We start from the raw sequence: 24,968 nt of genomic DNA, 5'->3' as shown, positions 1-24,968 counted from the left end.
ATTAATTAGAGGGTGGCCCTGGGGCGATTCACAGGTCTGAACCCAAGAATCTTTCGGAGCAAGTCTGCACAGCTCCGTGAAGAGCGGCTCTGCTGCCGGCGGGGAGCGCGAGAGGCTGGCCTGGTGGGCCAAAAGTAGAGGCGAGCCTGGCCCCGGGAAGATCAGCACGAAAAGAGGCCTGAGAATTCCGGGTGGCCTGATACCCCAAGCTCCCTGCACTCTCCGCTCACCTCCGCTTTGAACTCCGGGGCAATAATGCAGCGCCCAGATTAGTTCAGGAGGTCTTGAGAGGACACTGGGCCTCTCTCGGACAGTTCCTTACACTCCAGAGCTAGGCGCCCAACGCCCCCTTCCCTTTACCCAGGCCGGCTGCTCGCTAGGCTCAGCGAGCCTACGGGAAGAGCCCGAGGGCCAAGTTGGGAAATGTGCTCTTCCCGGCGAGCAGCGGCATCTGGCAATCTCTGCCTTAGCCTTGGGATGCGGAAGGAGGCCACCGAGGGAGACCTGTGCAGGGAGGGGAGAGGAAATGGAGCCAGGATGAGCCGTAAGCTGACCTGGAGTGGAGAAAGGGGAGGGGCCGTCTCCAGAGACAGCCAGCTGCCCAGAATGGCACAGTCAACCTATGCTAGACCCTGGAAGCCCCGCAATACCTGGCCCCACCGATCCTGGAAGTGTGGAACTCTGGGGAAGCCCGTGGGGGGACACGCACACACACCTGAATTCAGGTCGCCATCAGAATACGGGCTCTCCTGTGGCGGCAGCTGGTTCTAAAACTCTGCTTGGTGCAGAGTTGGAAATGGAACTGGTGGGAGGCGTTGCTGAGATTCTCCTAAATCTATGTGGTGAAGAAGTGTGTGGAACGCCCAGGCACGCTGTCTTCGTCCCAGCACCAGGGGCCTGCGGGGGGTCTGCAGGGCCTGCGTCCTTTCACCCTGAGCGCTATGCTGCGTGGGTAACGAACGGCTGCAGCCTGCGCCGGGGCTAATTTAACTGTTGATTACATCTTCACTGAAGACTCACTCGTGTGTCCCTTCATAGGTCTCATTTGTAATTGAGACTAATGATTACAGTGGGGTGTGAAGGAGCAGCTGCTCGTTAATTAATTTCTAATTAAAAGTGCCTTCCGTCCTCCGTGACTAAGGAGAAACACCGTTCGTCGGGGGCGATATTGACTCCTTGGATGGAGTTCATTTGTTAAAGCTCGATGGCCCTCCGCCCTGCTGGCGCAGACATGGACTGTCCCAGCCCCGCCCGGCCAGCAGCCGCATGACCCGCAGGTCTGCGGCCAGGCCAAGCTGCGGCGTCCGCTGACGTCAGCGCTTTTGCCGCTTAAAGCCGCGCTCAACTGACTTGACAGTCGGCGATACTCGGTTTTATGTTTTGTCTTCCTTCCTTCCTTCCTTCCTTCCTTCCTTCCTTCCTTCCTTCCTTCCTTCCTTCCTTCCTTCCTTTCGTTTTTGCAAAATATGTATTTCTGTGCTCGAGGCGACGCCAGTCGGTCCCAGGGGCCTCTGGAGCGTTCAGACTTCGAAGCTAAAAGGATCGCTGAGACCAAGGCCACTCACTTTCTTACCTGGTTAGGAAAGTTTGCGCAGCATGAGGGTGAACTGACCACCTCTCGCTTCACCTTGCCAGAGCCTAGGAGCCTGAAGCCCCGGAGCAGTGACCACACCGTGCACAGGACCCCAAAGGCCCCTCCAATCTTCCTAGGCCGTGCCCGCCATGTCCTACCCGCAGTTTGGATACCCTTATTCCTCTGCTCCCCAGGTAAAGGGACTCCTGCAAGGGTCTGACAGCTGGAGTGGGAGAGGGATGAGCCACCACTGGCTGTCATTTCCCAGATAGCAGGGTCCTTGCCTGGTGGCCCCTTGTACTAGCCAAACACTGTTGGTGGGGGGGGGGGCGTGCTAGTAAAATCCTGTGGGTGGGCCTGAATTCCCTCTTGTTTAACCCATCAGACTGTGCCCTGGGGGACCCTGGGAAGCACTTGGGCCAGACCTTGGTGAGAAGGCGTACAGGGCCTTGGAACCCCGTGGAGGATTTGAACAGCCGGCTGGGCCCCACGTGGCCAGAGAAGGCAAGGCCTAAGCTGGCTGTTGAGGGAAGAACTCAAGTCTGGCGTAGACAGCAGGAGGTCCCTAGGGGACCCGTGAGGTCCTTGAGGGTCCAGCGCCCTAGCCTCCGTCGGGGTGCCCATGCTTCTTTGTGGTCCCTCTGTCCTCAGTTCCTGATGACCACCAACTCCCTGAGCACGTGCTGCGAGTCGGGCAGCCGCACACTGGCTGACTCCGGGCCTGCGGCCTCGGCCCAGGCGCCCGTCTACTGCCCTGTCTACGAGAGCCGGCTGCTGGCCACCGCGCGCCACGAACTCAATTCAGCCGCTGCGCTCGGCGTCTACGGGAGCCCCTACGGCAGCTCGCAGGGCTATGGAAACTACGTGACCTATGGCTCTGAGGCGTCTGCTTTCTACTCGCTGGTAAGGGGTCAAATCCCCTCCTACCGCCGTGCGCCCCGCCCCGAATTCTGGGTTTGCCAAGTCTACTTCCGCCCCGGGCGGGAGTGCCCTGGATCCCCTACAGGTTGGGGTGAGGAGATGAAAAGAAAGGCTTCAGCTGTGCCTCCCGGCCCGGCCCGAAGCCTCAGAGCACCCCTGCCCTGGTTCAGACTCCGGGTGGCCCGCCCGCAAGGCCCGGTGCCTAAGATGTTGCGGCTCTTTAGTTTGCCATGGAATTCTGATCAGGTTCCTGGCTCCCCAGAGGGGTTCCTCACAGCTTCAGACAACCTCTTCCTTCTCACCTATAGTACACCCTTTCCCCTCCCTCTCCTCTTTCCTCTCCGGACCCCACACCCTAGCTCCTCCCCGCTCCCCCTTTCCCTCCCTCCGGCCTCTTCTCCCCCTGTTCTTTATGCCTATGTTTGGTGGCCTCTCTGATGTCCTTACAGGTCCGCCCTCTTTCTCCCCTTCCAGGCTTCTTCGAGATCTCTCTCCTCCTCTTGCCCTTTCTCACCTCATCTTCACCCCCTGGTCTATCCCTGTTTCCCTACCTAAAGCCAGCCCCGCTCTTGGAACTGAGTATTGAGTGAGACCAATAGGAGATGGGTTGGAGTCTGTGGGCCTTGGGGAAGTTTGGGGAGAGTCGGGGATCTGAGCGAAGCTACAAAGGATTAACGGAGAATTTCTAGCTGAGTCTCCAGAAGCTGTGACCTCAGACGCCTTGGTTTTTACAGAACAGTTTCGAGTCCAAGGATGGCACAGGATCTTCACACGCTGGCCTAGCACCCACCGCAGCAGCAGCCTACTACCCTTATGAGCCAGCTCTGGGCCAGTACCCGTATGACAGGTGAGGAATCAGACCTCCCTCCTCCCCCACTGCCAGTCCAGTATCAGCTACCAACCACTCCACCCTTCACCACTACCACTACCAGACCCCCTCCTGGGAGGTGGGGAGGACCAGAAGAGGGGGCAATTCCCTGAAGCAGGTGGTCTACCCTACCCTGCCACGCCCCTCATACTGTTGGGAATGTGGAAATTCTCCCATTGCTGTGATTTTTCAAACAAAGTGATTCTAGAAAGCTCAGTCCACTAGGCTGCTTCCTTGAAGGGCCTGAGGCACCTCTGTGCCTCAAGAAGCTCAACCCAGATAGTTGTCTGAGCCAGGGCCACAAGCTAAGCCCTACAGTGGGAATCAAAAGACAAAAGCCCTTGACCCTTGTGCCCATGCTGGGAACAGCCAATCATTCCATCTTCCTATGGGACCATTACTAGTTCAAAAGCCCTAAACCTGGCTCCTCAGTTGCTCCTCCTCTGTCTCTGGGCTCAGGTTCCCAGGTGCTGGTTCACAGATCCGTGATACCTTTATATGGTTTGCGGATCAAGGTGGTAAGAGGGAAGCCCCACAGAGGAAATCAAAGAAATGTGTCTACAGAGTGACAGAGGCCATGACCTACTCCCTGTCATTTTAATGACATTATCTTCGCCCCTGGCCCACAAAAGGCAAGGCATTGCCCATAAGTGCAACCCAACCAAGGGAGGCACAACCTGTCCCTACGCCCCGCACCTGCTCGCTCCGCGTGATCTCCCGGGCCCCGACTGGCACCCCATTGCAGAGCCTGTCTCCAGGTATGGAACCGTGGACAGCGGCACGCGGCGCAAGAACGCCACCAGAGAGACCACCAGCACGCTGAAGGCCTGGCTGCAGGAGCACCGGAAGAACCCGTACCCCACCAAGGGAGAGAAGATCATGCTGGCCATCATCACCAAGATGACCCTCACACAAGTCTCCACCTGGTTCGCCAACGCGCGCCGGCGCCTCAAAAAGGAGAACAAGATGACCTGGCCACCTCGAAATAAGTGTGCAGACGAGAAGCGGCCCTACGGAGAGGGTGAGGAGGAGGAGGCTGTCGAGGAGGAGTCACGGGAAGAGCCTCTCAAGAGTGACAAGAGTGAAGGTGGGTTGGAGATGCTGTAATGTTTGGGGGAGGGGGTCTCTGAAAGCTGTCGGGTGGCAAATAGAAAGCCTTGGGGCCTGGGCAGCACATGAGTGAACTGGTAAACAGTCAGACCTGGTGCCTGGGGAGTGGAGACTGAGGGAGTACCATGTGAGCATGCTTAAAGTCAAGTTAAAAAGCATTTCATACACCATTGAGTTCAGATCTGCCCAGCTGGTGTTACTAGTTCAAGACTTGAGCCCTAATGATGGGAAGAGGTGAGGTCCCATTAACTCTGGTCTTAGGATAAAAGGAAGCTAGTTATGCCATCCTGTCTCCCTCCACTGGCCACGTGCTGTCGCCTGACAGGTCCCGTTGGCAAAGACGACAAGGAGCTAGAACTCAGTGACCTGGAAGATTTCGACCCTCTAGATGCAGAGACCTCAGAGTGTGATCTGAAGACGCCCTTCCAGCCCCTGGACAGTAGACCAGAGAGGATTCCTGCCTCATCCGATGGCCCTGGCCCAGGCAAGGAGGCCTCCGCCACACTCCGGATGCCTCTGGGCACCACTGGTGGAGCTGCCATCGATGAGGACCTGGAGAGGGGCCGGAGCTGCCTCCGGAGCACAGTGGTTGCGCCAGACTCTGGCTCTGAGGGCGGCCCCCAAGCCAAATTGAGCTTTGCCGCGGCGGGGGCGCCGCCGAGCCTCGAGACCAAGCCGCGCATTTGGTCCTTGGCGCACACAGCCACTGCTGCTGCAGCTACGGCTCTGAGTCAGACTGAGTTTCCCTCCTGCATGCTGAAACGCCAAGGTCCCGCGGGTGCATCCTCGGCGCCGCCAGCGTCCTCACCTGCAGTCCCGGCCCCTTCAGGAGTCCTGGAAAGGCACCAGGACTCCCCAGTAACTAGTCTCAGAAACTGGGTGGACGGGGTATTTCACGATCCCATCCTTAGGCACAGCACTTTGAACCAGGCCTGGGCCACCGCTAAGGGCGCACTTCTGGATCCGGGTCCTCTAGGACGCTCTCTGGGGGCGGGCACCAACGTACTGGCTACGCCCCTGGCCTGCTCCTTCCCGCCCACGGTGCCCCCTGAAGCTCCACCTGCGGGGGCTGCCCGGGAGCTGCTGCCTACGCCCAAGGCCGGGGGCAAACCCTTCTGCACTTAACACCCACCTGCACAGTGGAGAAGGGAACTGGCGTTCAGGCTACAGGCGCTGACTCTGGACTGATTTTAATGGGTTTCCAAAGGAAGGGGGCATTTCCAAGCCAAGGATGCCAACCCATCTGAGGCAGAGGATCTGAACTCAGGCTCCAGAGCTATGAAAGAACCCCCTCGCATTCTATCACCAGGTTTCACCTGATCTTGCGTCCACCTGAGCCATCCCTGAACTCCAGGAAGACAAGAGAGTAATCTCAAAGCAGAGGGGAGCCCCCCTGAAGAATAAAGTTTACATCCAAAGTTTACATGGAGAAGGCATTTGGGTTCTGAGGCTTGTTCTGTGTCGCTGTCTCCTTCTGGGTTTGAGGCATGCCGGTGTTCGTTACGAAGACTCCTCAGCCAGCTTCTCTTCGGACTTCATCCTCAGCACATAAAGCTCACCAACAACACTTCCACCGTGTTTACACTGTTGCACACTCTTGACTCAGCAAAATTATGTTTTCTAAGATGTATATTCACACCAGTAATTGCCTGTTTCAGAGAGAGGCTAATACAACAAAACTAATAAATTCCCGTGATGGTGTTTGCATTACAGAAGGAACACATTTCACAGCTGGGGTCTACAGGTGTGGCTGGAAGGGTGATTCTGAGCCCCCCCCCCGGGGGGGAAGAATGGGTGGGCTGACCCAAACTCCACCCCAATAAAGTAGTTGCCAATCCAAGTCTAAGCAAACCATGTTTCAGATGTTAAAGGCACAGGAGGGGCATTCTTCTGAACTCATAACTGGATGTGAGACCCCCAAACTTTAAACTTTTCCCACTGCCAGACACCAGAATTTTGAGCAAATAAGGGTTTCTTTGACTGGATTAAAGTAATATTTAGGCTTTCTAAATCCCCTGGAGTTTTGCTTGGGGAAGGGACAGTGCCCTAAGGGCATCATTCTCTGAGCCAAGAGGTTCTTAAAAGCTGCTGCTGTGTTACCTGACCCCATCATCTCCATACAGAGATGCAGCCTGAGCCCTGCTTGCTTTAAATTTAGCTTCTATGTCACTCAAGTTCTGATGACTCCAGAGGGGAAACCTTAGTAGCAGAAATCAGGAGCAGAGCTAAAGAGACATGGGGTGAGGACACAAGGGCTTGGGTTGAGGGCAGACTTGACTTTTCATACCCTTTTCAGGACAGTCACTAGTGGCAGCTACTTTGGACTCAGGTCCTCTGTGGCTCTTCTTTACCAGGTTCCCTGCATCTCCAGGAGGCACCTGCCCAACATCCTTCCCTGGCTTTCTGCTGACATGCAAACCTCTGCTCAGGCCTTTATGGACTTCATGAAAGTCCCCAATGTTCCTTGGGGGGTGGGAGTGGCAAGCAGAGGAGTTATAAGGCAGAGAGCCCAGGGCAAGCTGCTATGAGATAAAGGGGGCCCAGGGACTAGAATAAATTCTAATAGCACAGACTCCAGCTGTGTGTGCTACATGCACCACTTTTCATCTCAGAGAATGGTCTTTGAGAGACACCAGACCTTTAATAGGTGCCAGGTCTTTCTTCTGCAATCCTAGGGATGGTACTAGACGGGAGCCTAGTGGCACTAATGAGCCTGTAGGGCCAGCTTTGGGGACAGTTTACAGACCCCAAGGAAAGAAACTTACCCTTGCTGGAACCTGACCCCTAGAACTGACAGGGTCCCCTGAATTATGGTCCGCACCCTGGATCCCGGTTGCCGGCCCTGGGCCCTTGCACACTGAGTGGCCAACTGCCCCACAAGCCGGAGGCCTGCCCTGGCCAGCACTCAGTAATTGGATTGTCCCAGCCTGCGCTGTCACCGCATTGACTTTCGCTCTCCTGGATGATATTATCGGGACACGGAAGCTTGCCGCTGATGTGCCTGTCAAAAGGCTGCGGCGGGAGCCCCCGGCCTAGCAAGCGAGCATCAGCCAAGATAATTTGAAGTGAAATTTTCATTTTGACAGTAAACCCCTCAATTTCTAAAGGCTCCGCGCTTTGAGAGAGCGCTGGCAGGGGAGGCTTTGCAGAAAGCCCACGTCTTAGACTGAAAAGGGCAAAAGAACTCGAATTAGTTGTAATAGATAAAAGGGCAAAAATAAAGAGTCAAGGGTACTTGACAGTAATAGCGAAAGTGGAGTCTCAGGGGAGACACGTTGCTGCCCAAGCTGGGGCGCGAGGAATTTTAATGCGGCCGCCAAGCGCGCCCCCACACAACCTTAGACAAAGCCAAGCATTTTCAGAAAAAAAAAAAATTAAGCTTCACAGATTCAGGCTAGGAGTAGGTAAGATAAAGACGGGGGAGTCAGAAATTCAAGCGTGAACCTCAGCCTGTGTCCCGGCGGCTGGCGGCACGGGGGCCACTGAGGAAGGGCAGTGAGGGAACAGATGCCTTGGGCTCACATAGCCTAGGCTCTCTCTGATCAGTGCTCAGGTCCACACACGGACCTTGGCCCCCAGATTCCTCCTCTAGGGGGAATATTCGGAGGGAAGGAGGTTTATGCACTCGCCCAAGCTTGTTGAGCTTGGAACCTCCGGGCATGGTCTCTGGCGCCTGCACCAGCTCTGTTATTCGGGAGTCCGAATAACAAGTTTCTAGAGCCCCAGACCTTGGTGACCCTAGCGACTAAAGGAGCTTATTTGAATAAACTGTACTCCACTGTGAATAAAGATATTGGGGAGGGGGAGGCGGGACTCAGCCACATTCCAGGATTCGGCGTGCAATAAGGGACACCCAAAGACACCTCTGACTTAGGGCAGCAGTCTGAAGGATGTGCTGTTAGGCTCACCAAATATGGGGGCGCCGAACAGGAGCCAGCGTGACGCCCAAGAGGAAGCGAGGCGCCTGCGCAGGATGAGGGCGCTGGGGAGGGGAAAGGTCTAGGTCCCCCAGCAGGGCGCGACGGGGGAGGGTTTGTAGCCGCGACTTCCCCTGCGGGAGGCTGTCAGCCTGCCCTGGGCGCCCGCGCGAGGCGGCAGCGCAGGGACGCGCTCAGTCGCTCAGGCGTGGCGATCGCAAACACACTGAGAGGAGAGGCTAAATTAACGGCGCTCTTTACATAGAGCCAAATAAAACTGTAATCAGCGGCGCGTTACTTTTCATTAAGCGAGTCTGACAGCAGCATATTCAGACTCGACAAGGGAACAGGCGCGGGAAATATACGGCTCCCGGCCGGCCCAGTCTAAGATAATTCCTTAAGCTCCATTAACAACACGTAGCCGCAGGAAACTGGCTCCGGAAACCGTCTCCAAATCTAAAAGCTTTATCGACCCCTCAAACGCGGCTGACGGCTCCATTTTTTTTTTCTTTTTCTCTCCCTTTCCAAAAAAAAAAAAAAAGTAAGGGAGAGACACACTGCAAGGTAATAGAGTTTGACACGACACCTTCTTAACTAGAGAGAAGCAGAGAAGCCGGCCCTTAAATGATATTTAAAAGGCAACCAATTAAGATTTAAAGTGGTCGTCTCCTGAGATTATGCATGCGATTTATGCCACCTACTTCTCCCAGGGCATGCCGTCTGAGAGCTGTGCTGTGGCAGAGCAGACAGCAAGGTATTCTTCCTGCCCCCTCCCCACTTCTCCCCACGTGAGAGCCTCTGAGCAAGGCTCCTCGGGTCCACCGGGAGATAGGGAAACTGTCTCCTAAGAATAGGTCACAAACAGCTAATGAAGAGAGGCTAAATTGCCTCTGCCTTCCTCACAGACATCTAGCTGCCCGAGCCAACAGGGTGTCCTCCGCAGCCCAGGGTGGTCTCTCCCCGACAGGCCTCCAGCATGGGAACAGAGAGGGTGAACAACATCCGGGAGAAGCTGCAAGTTGTCCCCAAACCTCAGCCTTCGACCTGAAGCGGCTGAGGCAGGGGTGTCCCACTCATTCTCCCCTTCCCAGACCCAAGTAGCTCTCTTCTCTTCTCTTTCCAAAGTTCTAGTAGGTTTAGTGGCTTCTCTGCATCCCTAGAAGCTACAAGCCCTTCCTCTGAAGCCAGATGCCTCTCTCCACCCCATGCTGACCTGGCCATTATTTCCACTGCTACCTGCCAAGTGACAGAACTGGGGTCACCACATGAGAAGTCAGTAGGATCAAGGACTGAGAAGAAGTGCTGTGACCTTTTCAATGACCCTAGTCCAAAGCCCAGCTGGAAGGGACATTGAACAATGAACCAGGAGGGAGTGTGTGGGCAGAGGAGGAGTGTGTGGGCAGAGGAGGAGTGTGTGGGCAGAGGAGGAGTGTGTGGGCAGAGGAGGAGGGTGTGGGCAGAGGAGCTGTGGAGAAAAGGGAGGAGGAAGGATAGAAGAGAGTTGGGACTAGGAGAGCAGAGTCCAGGGGGGTGAATGGAGGCAGAGGGGAGGGGGTCCAGTGGGAGTGAGAGTCCTCCCAGGTGTCTCTCATCAGCTTTAGAAGAGGTGCATTGTGAACAAAATGCTTTTTCTCTTAGCAAAAGGATCTCTAGTCTCGGGGTGCGGGTCAAGAGTCCTGGTGCTCTTGCTGTCCCTAGCTGTCCACTGGGGAGGACAGGCCCTCTTCATCATCCCCTGAGCTGTTGTCAGGCATTGTTCAAACCTGTCTTAGGCAATCAGAATCCCCTCTCACCAGGACTTGAGGAGTGACTCCAGCACCTTGGTGACATGTCTCCTCGGATGATCAAAAAGCAAACAGGGATCAGAACATCTGCCTCCTCTACACCTTACTAACCTGAAGGAAACTCTCCCAGAAGAGGAAGATTCTAGAAGGGAGGACTGAGATAGGACCCCCCAAAGCACCTGTACCATGGCCTTAGTGGAGTGTGGGTGTCCCTGTGGCTCCACCCATTGTTCTGGAGTGGAGTCAGATGAAGAGAGAACCCCTGTTACCAGGTGCTGTCAACCCCACAGAGAGATGTCAGCAGGCACTCTGGTTCCAACTAAGCTGGTTTATCTTTGCTTTCAAAGGATTGCATTATTTTAAATCATCTCTTCCTCATGTACATGACCACAACGAAACTGCAGACAGAAAGCAGAGCGAGGCTGTGTGCAATACTTTTCCATTTTCCAATAGACTCCATTCTCCCTTTGTGAACATGGTCCTGGCTTATTGATGCTCATGCCAGGTACTGAATGATGCTAAGCCACCCCTTGTCCAGGACCCATATATCCGTACAGGATTCCAGAAGATTCCCTAGTATACCTCTACAGTGAACACACCAGGGCTTCCATTTCTGCTGCTGTCCTGCCTTGCTCACTCTCAGAAGAGATGACTCTGCTGTGGTGGGCAGGAACACACCTGCAGGTGGCCCAAACCTTGGATTTCGGTGGGTAGCTAGGATTTTTGAGAGACAAAGCTAAGGACAGAAAATATTCACAGAGAAGGCTGGCCCAGGCCAGAGGTCAGACCACTGCAAAAGACAATTCCCACTTAACTGAAGCACAGGCCCAGAGGTGTGGGATAAGTGGGAGCAAGTTAACTCATTTGTGAACAAAAGTGTGGAGAATCATTGTCAAGTAACAAGGGGCAGAAGCCCAAAGCTTAGCAGGACTCTGGGATAGGCTAGGCTAGAGGAAGCTTATGTCCACAGGCTGCTGTGCAGGTGGCAGGCGACTGGGGGCAGGGAGGGGGCACTGGAGCTGTTGCTCGGGTTCATTTGGCACGGGATGCCCAGCGGTTGAAGGAAAGGATACCACGGGCTACCTGAATGAAAGCATCCAGAGCTAGCAAAGGGACTTCAGGGAGAGGCATTTTCATGCATGATTTAACACCTCAGTCACCTAACCAGATGTGGCAGGAGAAATCGGAGCTAAGCTTTTGTGTCAGGAAACCTTCTAGCTAAGTTAATAAATTGGCAGCTGGTGGGATAACAGAAAACAGGGAGCCACAGAGGACACATGCCCATGTGGTGCTATAGAGTGGATCTCCCTAGTCTGGGTTCTGAAGAGTGAACCTGCCTTCCAGAGCACAGGTAGGGGTGTGGTTGGATGATATGCACCTGTGCCTGGAGCAGCCCTTGCCTCTCCGTGGGCATCTGCCCAGTGGTTCCAGGTGGATTCTTAGGATTGCCCTGGGCTGCCGGGACTCAATGCATCCGAAAGAGCTCCGTGACTGCTCAGAGTCCTGGGGTATAACCACTGCCTCTCATCCCACCTCCCACAGCATAGGCAAGCCACTGAGGAGGAGAAAGCAGCTCTGCCTCTAGGCTACCACCAGCCTCAGTTAGGCTTAGGGGAAGCTCCTGGAAGGCAGCCTTCTATTGCTAACGCATATGCACACACACACTCCTCCATGTGCACTCTCACACATGTGTATGTATGCTTTCTTTTCCATCACTTTCTTTGTCTCCTTCCCTCACACCCTCCAGTATATGCACACTCACACACATGTGCTTGCATATACAAGGCTGTAGATTGTCTGAGACTTCACAGGGCTGTGGTGATCCCACATTGGTCACGTTTCAGAGCAGAAGGAAGGGTATGCTGTCATCTCTTCCAGGCCTATATCTTTCTTAGGTGTTTGCTTTGTCCCTACCTCACTCTCAGGAGGGCTGTGGGGCTCACCATCACTACCATCTCATGTGGAATTGTCCAAAGAGTATAGCAAGGACCACCACCTCTGCCTGGCCTTTGGCTTTAGCCTCCAAGGACTAAGTGAAACCCCCAAGGTCTTGACAGAGCTTGGTCAAACTCCACAAGACAGACTCTGTCTCCATCCATGACCCCTGGGGCTGTTCTCTTCTGATGCCAGGTCCTTCCCCACTGAGGCCACAGCAGGCCCATCAGTGGGGCGTACCTCCTATCCCAGCACACAAGTGGTTCACAACCACAGTCTGACTGCAAATGGGACCTTAATTAATGAACTTAATAGTACAGTCTCTTTTCATGGAACATTAGCCCAAGTTCAAGATAATCAGCCTGAAGACAGGCCCCAGCTTTGCAGCAGCACACGCCTTGGGCAAGAGTGTCCTTTGTGTCACGGAAGTGGGAAAGCACCGCACACTGTGAGGTGTCCTAGGACCCTTGGTGCACCCCGCACAGGTGCCTGTGCACATTTGGTGTCTGTACGTCTCTGGTCATCAGTTCAAGGCAGGGATGTTAGGCTCATCAGTTACCTAGCATCTGTGGGTCTTACTCCGTACATTTTGGATCCTAAGTCAGTGTCCCTAGGCCTTTCTGGGCCTTGTGGATGTAGCACAGAGAGAAGAGGCTGCCGTGCCTAGGGCATGAGAACTTCAGAGTTCAGGGTCCACATCTGCTCTCCTCGTTGACACCTGCATCATGAGACTTGGCTGTACATATAGTGAGGCACAGAGGCCATCATAGGTCCCTACGGTGTGAGATAGCACCTGAAGGCTGTTCCAGGGGTGGGTACCAAACACCTGGGAATAGCAGAAAGCAGCATATTCCTGGTGATAAAGAGGACCAGAGCCTGTAGCAGTCGGTCTCCAGCACCCCAGGCAGCCCAGGAGTGAGAAGGTGTAAGCCACCCACAATGGACCCCTTTGCAGCAGGTGAAGATCATATAACTTGTGAAGAGAATGTTGCCCCCCAACACACACACACACACACACACACACACACACACACACACACACACACACACACACACACACACAGGTGTAGGCACTGGGCCTGCCTCCTTTCACCTCTGTACTTTACTGAGGATGAATAGTATATTGACTTGCAGCACTAGCTGGGTTCCTGGTGGCTGATGAGGCTTGGCTTGTTGCTTTTATCTTGATGTCAGCTATGGCCGGTAAGGGTTTTCAGAGCCCTTGCAACTCTGTACCTGTTTGTGGGGCACCGCAGACACCAATGCAGGCTGCAGAGCCTCAGTGGATGACCTGGGGCCCTTGATCCCATTTGCTACCTGTGTTTGGGAAGGAGGCTGCCTGACTCCTGTAGTCCCTAAGGAGACCTCTACCCAGCAGGGAAAAAGCCTCTAAACCACTTTCCCAGCTACACTGATCATGCTGGGGCCTTGGTTTCATTCAAATGCTTCTGAAAATCAATGACCACTCATGCTTCCGGTTTGGAGTACAGAATGAGCTATTACCTTGAATCTTTACTGTTTTCTTTCTTGTACTTTATTCTGAACAGCTCCTGTGCATGGATGCATTCAGGCATGCACACACACACATTCACACACACACACACACACACACACACACACACACACACACACACACACACGTTTCGAGAAGCACTAAGGTCTTCAGAATGGGCAGCCAAATAGATATACAAACCTTTTTGTTTTCAAGCAACCTTGCTTGCTGATGAATTGTTCTCAGAGGACAAACTGTCCTGGCCAGGGTTTCTATTGCTGTGATGAAACACCATGACCAAAGCAACTAGAGGAGGAGAGGGTTCACTGGGCTTACACTTCCACATCACTGTTCATCACTGAAAGAAGGCAGGACAGGAACTCAAACAGGGCAAGAACTTGGAGGCAGGAGCTGATGCAGAAGCCCAGAGGGGTGCTGCTTACTGGCTTGCTCATCATGGTTTGCTCAGCCTGTTTTCTTACAGAACCCAGGACCACCTGCCCAGGGATGGCACCACCCACAGTGGACACGCCAATCACTAATTAAGAAAATATCCTACAGGCTTGCCTATAGCCCGATCTTATGGAGGCATTTTCTCAGTTGAGGTTCCCTCTTCTCAGATGACTATAGCCTCTGTCAAGTTGATATAAAACTAGCCAGCACACAGTCCTTGTGTTAAAAATAGGCTTTCGTTTATCAACCTCCACCAGAGAAGTTTCCAGATAGTAGAGGCATCTGTCGGTTCTCACTGAAGGGTTGTCCTTCACTTGACAGGTGCTGGCCCCCACACCAGTCCTTCCCTTCCAGACCCAAGCCTGCTGTTGGGCAGACCTTGCTGTGGAACAAAACTGGAGAACTATAGGGCTGCATTTCTGGGTGGGAGGTATGGGATACAAAGTAATCAATAGACACTCGGAAAGTAAAGCTGCATGTCCCTTAAGCAGAAGCTGGGGACATACAAAAAAGGGCCGCTAGGGCTCCAGGGCTTCTGTTTGTTGACTTGCTGGTTATAACTGCAACATTGTATTGTATTTCACACATTTGTGACTTCTCACTCTCTCTACCAAAGTAGGAAATGTCATAGATCAGTCTTGGTCCTGGAGCCTAGGGTAAGAACCACCCAGATGATTCTGGGAAGATTATGTCCCTCTTTCCCCGAGACAGACAGGCTGCAAATCTAATAATAGGTGTGCAGATACAAGCCTGCTTGGCAGCTCTCCTCTTCCTCCTTTTCCTCCAGGCCAGTCCTCCTTGGTTCCTCTCATGGTTGTATAAACACAGACCCTCTACAAAGTCCTAGTACCATAAGGTTAATGCAGAAGCTAGTTTTAGGTGACCCAGCCAGCACTAAGTGCCAAATGTTGACCATCAAAGCAGAATCCACCTGAGCCTCCTGAGCTGATTTCAGGTAAGGCATGGGACAGACGTGGCACTGGGCATAGCCACAAGGTAAGTGCTCCAAATCACTCATGACCTGTTTATGCCTGAAAGGCTGCTTTGTACACCAGGATAGGGAAGCCAATGTGTGGCGCCTGGCTCTAAATTTCATGACTGACCAGCCCCAGTGTGCATCTGGCCACTGACAAGATCCTTATCATCTACAACCACATGACTGTGATTTCTGGAGACCAGAGTCTAAGCTGAGTCTGTGGCAGGCTACATCTCAGGGCACCAGATGCCCGAGTAGCAGCCCCAGAGTTTGAGGAAGCAGGTGTGGCACTGGGAGGGGGAATGGCAGACCCCTTACAGTGAGAGCCTTGGGGTTCCCAGCCCCTCCTGGCATTTATTAATGCTCTCTTCCTGATACCCTGCTTGTCTGGAAGAACTGGTTCCACCATGGCCTCCTAGGAGACAATGAGTCTTCAAACCAGGGGACAGGAGCAAACTGGCCCAAGAACAATCACACAGGAGGACACCTAAGATGTCACCACACTGCTCTCTTGTCTCACCGAGTCCATATGTTTATTGACTTATCTTAGGAATATAGAAAATTGGATCCATAGAGCAGGGAAATGACAAGGTGCCTGGGATTCAGGATTCTTGGGCTTTTTTTTTTTTTGACATTTTGTGTTCTGTATCTAAAGAGAACTTAAGGTGATCCAGGACAGGTAGGAACCTTATTTGGACATAGGATCAAGAGTTAATTCAGAAAGTGAGGTCATTAAAAGAATAGAAAATGTGAGCAAGACATACACAGAGAGACAATGTTATGAGAACACAAAAAGATAGAATCTGTAAGCCCAGGAGGAGAGGCCTCAGGGAGCTGTCCTGCAGCATTTCTCTCTCAGACTCCAGCCTCCAGTCAGAGGCCACAGCAACTGCAATCTAAGCACCCAGGCTGTGGTGCTCTGTGGGCCAGCTAGGGTAGATGAAGATAGGAAGCAAGACAGAGCCCTGGGCTGGGTAAGCATCCTATAACCCAACCCAGACAGGCCTTGACACATGTCTAAAATCCACAAACCACAAACTAGCACCAGACCTCACTTACCACACAGACACACATACATTAAAACACACACAAAAACACACTTGATACTTAGGCACTGTACCGACACATAAACACAAATGCATTCATAAATACCACGTACAAAATTAGCACATGAACATGCATACATGTGCACACATACAAGCACAAACACCAGTGCATATGTACATACACATGCTAACCACATGCCCTGGTGACCAGAATGTATCAGAACTCAGCAAGCCCTCCCTGAGAATGAGGTTAGGTACACCCTGAGTCCATCTTCACTATGCTATGGCACTTTGTGGAAGGTTTTGGGCGATGTGGTATTTCTGTAGAACGAGGGAAGGTTAATTGCTGTTTCAGGTGCCCCATTGCCCCAAATGTCAGGGAACATGCTCAGCACCTCACATCACCCAGCACAGCACCCGACATACGGCCAGGGATATGGGAAGTTCTTGGTCTGTTAGGGAAAGAGTTTAACATCAGACACAGAGATCACAGGAAGTCAGGTTTAGTTGAACCAGAGAGGGTGAAAGTAAACTTCAGAGAGGACTGTGAAGAGACACAAAAGTTCACTCCAAAGATGCTGGAAGAGCTGCCTCCCTGCCTGCCTCCCTGCCTCCCTCTCTGCCTCCCTCCCTGCCTCCCTCCATCCATCCATCCATCCATCCCTGCCTGCCTGCCTCCCTCCCTCCTCCCTCCCTCCCTCCATCCATCCCTCCCTCCCTCCCTCCATCCCTCTATCCCTCCCTCCCTCCCTCCCTCCTCCCTCCCTCCCTCCACCCATCCATCCCTGTCTGCCTCCCTCCCTCCATCCATCCATCCCTGCCTGCCTGCCTCCCTCCCTCCATCCATCCATCCCTGCCTGCTTGCTCCCTCCCTCCTCCCTCCCTCCCTTCATCCATCCATCCCTGCCTGCCTCCCTCCCTCCTCCCTCTCTCCCTCCTCCCTCCCTCCCTCCATCCATCCATCCATCCCTGCCTGCCCCCTCCCTCCCCTTCCCTCCCTCCCTCCCTCCATCCATCCCTGCCTCCCTCCCTCCCCCTCCCTCCTCCCTCCCTCCATCCCTCCCTCCATCCATCCATCCCTGCCTCCCTCCCTCCCCTCTCCCTCCCTCCTCCCTCCCTCCTTCCCTCTGTCCTTTCCTCTCTGTTTTCCTTACCTCCCTCATCTTTCTTTTTATCTTTCTTGAGACAAGGTTTCACCCTGTAGCATAACCAACATCTCATTATGTAGTCCAGACTGGCCTTGAGCACATAAGAATCTTTCTGCTTCTGCCTTCCCAGTGCTGGAATTGTAGGTATGAGCCACCACACTCACAAGAAGTTTTATGACTATTTTGGAGGTGGGCTAAATATTTATGGGATAAAGTGACTCATTTTCCCTCCCAATTCGCAGTAGATTAGATCTCTCTAAAAGAGAGTGTTTCTTCTAATGAGCATCTAGACAATACCACCCCAGAAAGGGATGTGGATTAAAAGCCACGGTTCAACTAATATGGCAGTGAAGCCAAGGTCTTTTTGTTAGTGGCATGTGTGACAGCTGGGTGAGTGTCCTGGTGCCTTTATTTCTTGTACAGTAGGAAGAACAAGCTGAAGTTTCAAGGTTTAACCACAAAGGGAGCATCCTGGCAGGAGACAGCCACAAAGATGCGGCTCTAGTGTCCCTTATCCCCTTGTGTCTCACTCACTGCTTACCCAGTCTCATCCCCACCACACAGAGCTAGTGGCCACCACATGGAAGCTGAGTGACCTGGTGTGAACAGCATGGATAGCTGACGTGTGGAGGTCATATGTAACAGCCATGTTAAGAAACGATTAGCCAGAAGGTGGGAAGATCACTCATCTCACAATGGATTTGTTCTAGGGCTCCATGGAAACCGTTAGCTCCCTTGGAACAGTTTGGGCGACTCCAGGGAAGAGTGTGTGCATGCTGCTTGCTCTACTGCACTGGAGTGATGTACCTAAGGAAACAGACACGGTTGCCCTCAGGCAAGGCAGCAGCAAGCTACCATTGTGTTTTGGCCCCCTTTTATAAAAACTAGAAATCAGCTATGGTCACAACCTTGGCAGCTGTGATCTTGTTTCTTGTTCTCGGCCAAAGGCTCCGCTCAACTATTGTCTGGTACACTGTGAAGAGCATCAGGACCCAGCCATGTGGCTAATGACACCCTTGAAAGGCTATGAGCCTCTGGCCCGATAACCAGTAAAAGCGCCAAGCTGCCAACTGGAGCTGTGAGCAGAACAGGACACAGGACAGGCTGGACCGCAGAGGTCTGGCTGCAGGACAGTCTGCTCCATTCCTGGCTGTCAGAGGGCAGATCCAAGGAAACCTCAAATGTCTTGGCAAAGGCCACACAGAACCTCTGGAAGTCCCTGGAAGACCCTGGAAGTACAAACTAATAGATCCACCTGGGCAAATGGTGCTGTATGCCGCAGAAACCTGCCATCCCAGGCAGGGACGTGGCCTTCATTTAACTTCCTATGGATCCCTGATTAAGACTGACTGCCTAATCATGGGATATCAGATGACACAGCCCTCAGGGATTCCTGAAGCCAAGCCAGCATAGCAGAGCCTGCTGACTGGACATGGCCGAGCAGACTGCTGATGGTGTTCATATAGGTCTGAGCTCCTGTCCCTAAGGCAGGTCCATTCCGGAAGACTACAGCACAAGCTTTGCTTCTGTGTTGAAACAGATGAGAAACAAGGTGCCATCTTGGGAGTCAAGATCCTCAAGAGCGAGCCTCCTCAAAGCAGGCTGACATGCCCCCACCCAAGCCTGCCTCGGTGGGCCTCTTTCAGCCCTTGGGGGCCCCTCCTAGCTGGGGCATCCTGGGCCTTCTCCCTCCTGGTCCATCAGTGAAGCTCCCGTCCCTCCCTTCTATGCAAGCACCAACTTGTCAGCCCGCCATCTTCCTGAACTTAGCCAGGAGACTCTGGATCGCATGCTTGTTGTGAAGCAAGGATGCACAGATGGATTGTCCCATCCCCCCCCAACTCACCCTGGGCTCAGACGTGACTGATACCCTCCAATATGTACAGGCCTTGGACCAACGGCAAGTCCTTCCCCTCTGCCAGTTGCTTTGCCAATTGAACACTTTCAGTGAAGAGATTTAAGGAAGTAAAACTACATGTGAAGACCTCTCTCTGGCAGACAGTGCTGTGCTTGCTCCAGCCGCGCTCTCTCTGACATGTCACAAGCATGCATGGTTCAGGAGCAGTACCCAGGGCATCCTCTGGACCTATGGGTTGGAACCTGAAGCTCATCTGGATGTGGCTACTCAGGGCCTCTCACAGACATGGCTGTCTATGAGACAACAGCCTCTCTCCCTCCACTCTTATCCTGGTTGGGGGACTTACATACTTTGCTACAGTATTGCTTACATTGCTTTCCTGGGGGCCTCAGGAAAAGGTGCTGGGCTGAGACCCTTTTCCAAGCTTGATGGGTGCTAAGGATAGACAGATTCTCATTAAAAGCCAAAATGCTACCACGCGCTGTTTGATGATGGCCTAAATGTACCAGTGTCCCAGAGGCTATAAAGGAACTGGAAATCCGTTTCCAAAGCTGTGATGCTGTAGTGCACACAGAGAGTCTCACATATGGCGATGCTGATCTGAGAACACCTACCATCCCCATGAAAGCAGAGCACACACAGTTCTCACAGCATCTGTGAATGACTTCTGAGACCATTGCAGTCTGTGGACTGCACTGGGAACTGCCACTTCCAAGTGTGACCCCACTTAGGTATCTTGCACCAGAGACATCCACTCCCACATGCCAGCAACAGCCTCACACCTCTCGTGTCAGTGTGTCCTGACGACATGAACAGGCTCTGTTGGCAGTGGTCGGCATGGTGTGGGTGTTTGTAAGCACCTGCTTTTCTCAGAGCATGGCACAGTTGCTCAAGGGTCATGGCTGTACCATGGCCTCTTCTCAGGGCAGGTATCTGGTCCCGTAGAGGTATCAGCTCTGCTCTGACCATGTCATCAAGATTTTAGGGTAGAAGAGGGTAGTTGTTATTTGATCCAGGCCTCTGGATGGCAAGAACAAAATCTACCACACCATGTTTTCTGAACACACCAGTGACACCCACCTCCCTCTGCCAAATCTTTCTTTTCTTCAGGTTGTTGCTCCTGGGGTCAAGGCACTTTTCCCAATATGTATCCACAAGACTTCCATAGAATGGCGGATACCATTGTTCTGAGCCTCTGTTGTCCCATAGTATCAGTTGTAGCATTAAGAGGCCTGCTGGGCTGAGAGTATGGCCTTGACCTGGGACCACAAGTCAGGGAGCCCATACCTGTCATCCACCTCTCTGACACACCATGGAATCCTGCATCTATTCTGTATGTCTTCCTGACAGGAACTCATCTGCAGGGATGTGTGACTTCCTCCCTGGCTGTCAACCCCCATGTGGCACATGGACATATCCTTGGTGAGAGTCATTACCTGTGCTGTGTGCCTTTGCATGAAGGAGGGACTTGGGCTGAGCTGTCACATGACACTACTCCATCTGCTTCCATGTGGGGATCCATCTGCAGGGGAGTTAGGGGGCCACAGTCCTTTTGGTTGAACTTTCTGCCGCTAGCTAGAGTCACATGCAGGGAGTGGGGTGACCAGTACGGTGGTGACGGCATGTGTGTTTGGGAGAAACTTCATCTTGTGAGTGGACAACATACCTCTCCCTGCTAAAAAAGAGCCTGGTGGAACCCCCACCACAGCAGTTAGAGGGCCCTGGTCAAGCAGGAGTCTGGCTTTTCACAGAGACATCCAGATGTGACTGGTTTCGGCTCCTGCGTGAGCAGTGTGGCTGCCCAGGCAGCAGTTTCCCTGTTCATTTCCTCTTGGTTTCCAGCCCCTCACCCACACCTCTTTTTCCCCCATGTATCTCAGCTTTCCTGGTCTGGATATTTCATCCCACAACAGGGCAGCGACTTCTCAATTGCTTCTGCTCCCTGATGGTTCACTGTCCAGCCTTCATTTGGCATTTGAATGGCCCCTCCCACGAACCTGCTGACTTTGCTGATTTTTTTTTTCCTCAGGTCAGAGAAAGTTTGTGGGCCAAACCATACTTCTAATTCAAACTTTATTATGTAATTATAGTGTGAAACATATTATTTTTCTCTTTATTTTTCCTCTCTCAGTTAACGGTATTTTATTGCATAAATAAATTATACATCCTGTAATTCATGCCTCGCAGCCTACACACCAATTAAACAGAAGCTGACATAGTCCAAACACAGTCACATGTAACTGTTTATTTCCTCTGAACTAATAGCACCATTTAGCTACATGGTGGTTGTAAGCACCGGGTGGGGCGGGGGGGGGGGGGCGGCAGCGGTGGTGGAGATGATCTGTGGCTCTCTGTAGGGCTATCTACAATATGTGTCCTCATGCCCATAGACCCACTCAGGACAGCAACTACCCAGGACCCATGGACACTACCCCTCAGCAGAGGCTGTAGCTTCTCTTTCCCACTCCAGGGAGACTCCTTCAGCTATAGATCCCCAAGTAAATGGTCACCTTGCCTCTGTCTCTGGCTACCTAGCTGGTCTAGTTTGCTTTCTGTTGTGGTAATAAAACACTGACCACAACAAACTTGATGTGGAAAGGGTTTATTTGGCTCATAGGTCACAGTCCGCCATTGAAGGGAGCCAAGGCAGGAACTCAAGGCAGTAACAGAGAGTTGGGAACTGAAGCAGAGGCCATGGAGGAAGGGACCCACTGGCTTGTCACCGTAGCTTGCTCAGACTGTTGTTTGTTTGTTTGTTTATATAATTGGAGGCCACCTTCTCAGAGGACTTCAATCAGCACACTCTGATTGAAGATGTCTCTATCTTCCTGTCTTCTTCCTAAGTTCTGAAGGCTCCTGGCAGTACAGAGGGACGTACTCAGAGGCAACATCCTTTTGAGGTCATTGCAGGGTCCACACCTGTGAGGTGATGGGAATGGGTAAGGAAAGTCACGGTGTCCGGAAAAGTTGTGCTTGGAGACAGTGTCCCAGCAAGTAGCCTGTGACCTTGCTGTGGCAGGGAAGGAAGAGGAGCCTCCCAAACCCCATCAATTAACAAACAGCAGAGAAGTCACAGTGGGGCAGGGAAGTCCAGAACATAGGTTTGTTTATACCCACTTCGGGGCCGATGAAATGAGCTTGCAAACTCCGTCCACAGGCCATAATCAATTGCATTCCATCGTACACAACTGCTGTCTGCAGATGAGAATTACACACGCAGATGCCTGCTCTCCTCCAGCCAATTCCTCTCTTGATAGTTATAAAACAGCGGCTCACTCCACAATCAGAGTGCTCCAGAGACTCCGTCCCTCCATTAGAAGGATATTCAGCTAAACTTTTTCTCACACAAAGCCTCAGACAAGTCCTTGCACTAAAACCAGAAAAGTTGCTTGGGATTCTAGGAGAACATTAGGAAAAGACCACCAATAAATACTTTCAGGTGTCACTCAGGGGAGGACTTTCCATACACAAGGTCAACCACATCTGGGACAATGGTCAGAATGCCACCAGATACCACCACCCACTGCCGCAAACATGCCACCTGCTTCATTTAGCAGAAGACGTGTCCATGTGGTCTCCAAACATGACCTCCCTGCCTTTCCGTGGACAGACCCTGATCATTCCTACCTCAGTGTAACAAAAATGCACACGCCAAGATTTCTCTGAACAGACCTACGGTATTGGTCTGACTCCGTGTCCCTGCTGACAGGATGCTTCTCAAGCAGCCTTCACATCCCTCGAAGAAGCTGCCTAACACCCAGGGAACTGCAGTGTTGACCAGCCTCAGTCCCTCCTTCCCCACTTCACTGATATGTTGAAGTTGGTCACGAAGGTTTACCCATTAGGAAGAAAGAAGACACCACAAGCACCTCCCAAGCTCCCACCGTGAGCTCTGAAGCCCAATTACAGATAATGATTCATCTCAGACCCTTTGGCAAAAATTAAATGCATGCCACATTGGCTTCTCTTAACCCATTCATGTCAGCTTACTATAGGTTATTGGTATCGAGTGCCTGGTTTTTTTTGTTTGTTTGTTTTGTTTTTTGTTTTTTAAAAACCAGGCTGAGTGGTGAATAAGTGCACTTTCTGTGTCCATGTAATGTAACTAATTAAGGAGAAAGAAAGTCTTGGCATGGATGCTGCCCAACCTCCTCCCCAGGACTGACGCCCCATGCAGACACCCTGTGCAGTAGCATCAACGGTGGTCATCTGCACGTTCATTGCTCCTTCTGCCGAGAGCAAGGTGGACACAGTCCCAGCCTGTGGACAGAGCTCCACTCACCTTCCACTACTCACTGACTTCACCTGAAGGGGTCACTTCACTTCATTTCTATGAAGATTTGGCTCCATGTTCCATCGCTTACAACCACCCACTTCTTTCCTATGTGGAGGAATCCTATACCCTAAGCCATGTCACCTGCAGACTCTGGGCTCCGTCATATCACCTTCTTTAGCCAACAGGATGTGAACAAGTGTGACATGAGCCATAAGAGTCCAGCAGCTCTGAGAGCTGTGAGCTTTCTCCATGTCTGTGATTGAGAAAAGCTCAACACAAGAGGAGCTGACTACTCATTTACAGAGGCTAGGACTTCAGCACAGGCAGCATCAGCTAGCCATGGGTCACAGGATGAAAGAGTTCTGCTGTGTGAAGTTATGGGCTTTGGGATATTTGCTCTGTAGCAAACTGACATATACAGCCCTTGTAGCTTGGGCAGGGCAGGGCTGAGGAAGCCACCCGGGTCCTCCAGAACTAGGGTGAAAGCTCAGGCTGGAAATACAGGATGCCGATGAGAGCTTTTGATGCTACATTGAGCCACAGGTCCCCACTCAAGAGCTCCGTGTCTCTACTGCCCTCCACCTCAGCTTCCTGCCATTGTCTGTCTAGTAGGTTGTCTTCCCAAGTTGTCAGACTGCAGTCAGCTCCCAGACACCCCCACTCTCCAGGGCAGTTCCCACAGCCCCTAACTCGAGAAAAAGAAGCCACTTTCCTACAGCCCTGTCTCTGCCAGCCATAGCCCAGCCCCTCAGGGGGGAGCTGTAAACAGCAACCCCAGGCCACTTTGCAGACCTCTCTGAAGCTGCTGAGGTTTGTATCCCAGCCCTCAGCCCCCAGCCCCGTGACGATGGGGGTCTTTCTGTGTGGTTCCCATGTCATGACATGTGGGCTGCAGTGGACACTCTAGCCTGTTCTGCCTCTACTGTGGACTCTTCCCCATGAGGGAAGGAATAGGGCCCTGCCCTCTTTCAGTCCCTCTAGGGGAACACTGATACAGAGTCTCTGGATTGAGCCATCGAGAGTGGAATCTCACTTTTCAGCCAGTCCCTGAGTTCAAAGTGGAATCCATTCCTAGAGGGGAGGATTCAAACCCCATGAGAACCATATCCATGAGAGTGACCAGGTGTCCCCAAGGACAACAGGGAGGTCACTCTGCAGCCATCATATCCAGCCACCCACTCAGGCCAAGAGGCCGCCACAGAGTCTAGTCTTCTCCGGGAAGGAAACAGAGAATTCAGATTATAGAAGATATCCGTGGGCGAAGTTTGATCCTATCATGCCAGCTCAGAGTGGAGAGAGCAAGGACAGTGACCCAGGGAAGGGGGCTCAGAGGGCAGTTCCTGATGATGAATCAGAAGGAACAAAGAAGGCTCACCCTGCCCTTAAGGGCCACAGACTCCCTTCTGAGTACAGGAGATGGGTGGAACCATGGAGAAATTAGCACCTTCTCATCTGTTGCTCTGGCCAGTGCTCTTCTTCCTAAATTGACCCCTTCTCAGGCTCCCTTGGGCAGCAGGCATGCTTATCTCTGGAGGCTCCTGGATCTGTAGATAGAGTGGGTGTAAATACAGGTTTCAGCAAAGTGGTTAGGCCTGAATCCCAAAGTGGTTC

General features: G+C 52.6%; 1 protein-coding gene across 1 annotated transcript; it reads left to right on the top strand.

The window, feature by feature from the left end:
* The first annotated feature begins 1,487 nt into the window (after positions 1–1,487).
* On the top strand, positions 1,488–6,179 carry Irx4 (iroquois homeobox 4). The gene is made up of 5 exons (XM_052742793.1): positions 1,488–1,767; positions 2,225–2,476; positions 3,229–3,341; positions 4,121–4,449; positions 4,798–6,179. The coding sequence occupies exons 1-5, from the start codon at positions 1,723–1,725 to the stop codon at positions 5,595–5,597; spliced, it is 1,539 nt and encodes a 512-aa protein (XP_052598753.1). The 5' UTR covers positions 1,488–1,722; the 3' UTR covers positions 5,598–6,179.
* The last annotated feature ends 18,789 nt before the right edge of the window (positions 6,180–24,968 follow it).

Source organism: Peromyscus californicus, unplaced genomic scaffold (assembly GCF_007827085.1).
Source record: "Peromyscus californicus insignis strain IS unplaced genomic scaffold, ASM782708v3 Scaffold_18__1_contigs__length_77618521, whole genome shotgun sequence".
NCBI lineage: Eukaryota > Metazoa > Chordata > Mammalia > Rodentia > Cricetidae > Peromyscus > Peromyscus californicus.
The sequence above is the reverse complement of the archived record's forward strand: the minus strand, read 5'-3'. Positions and strand labels throughout refer to the sequence as shown.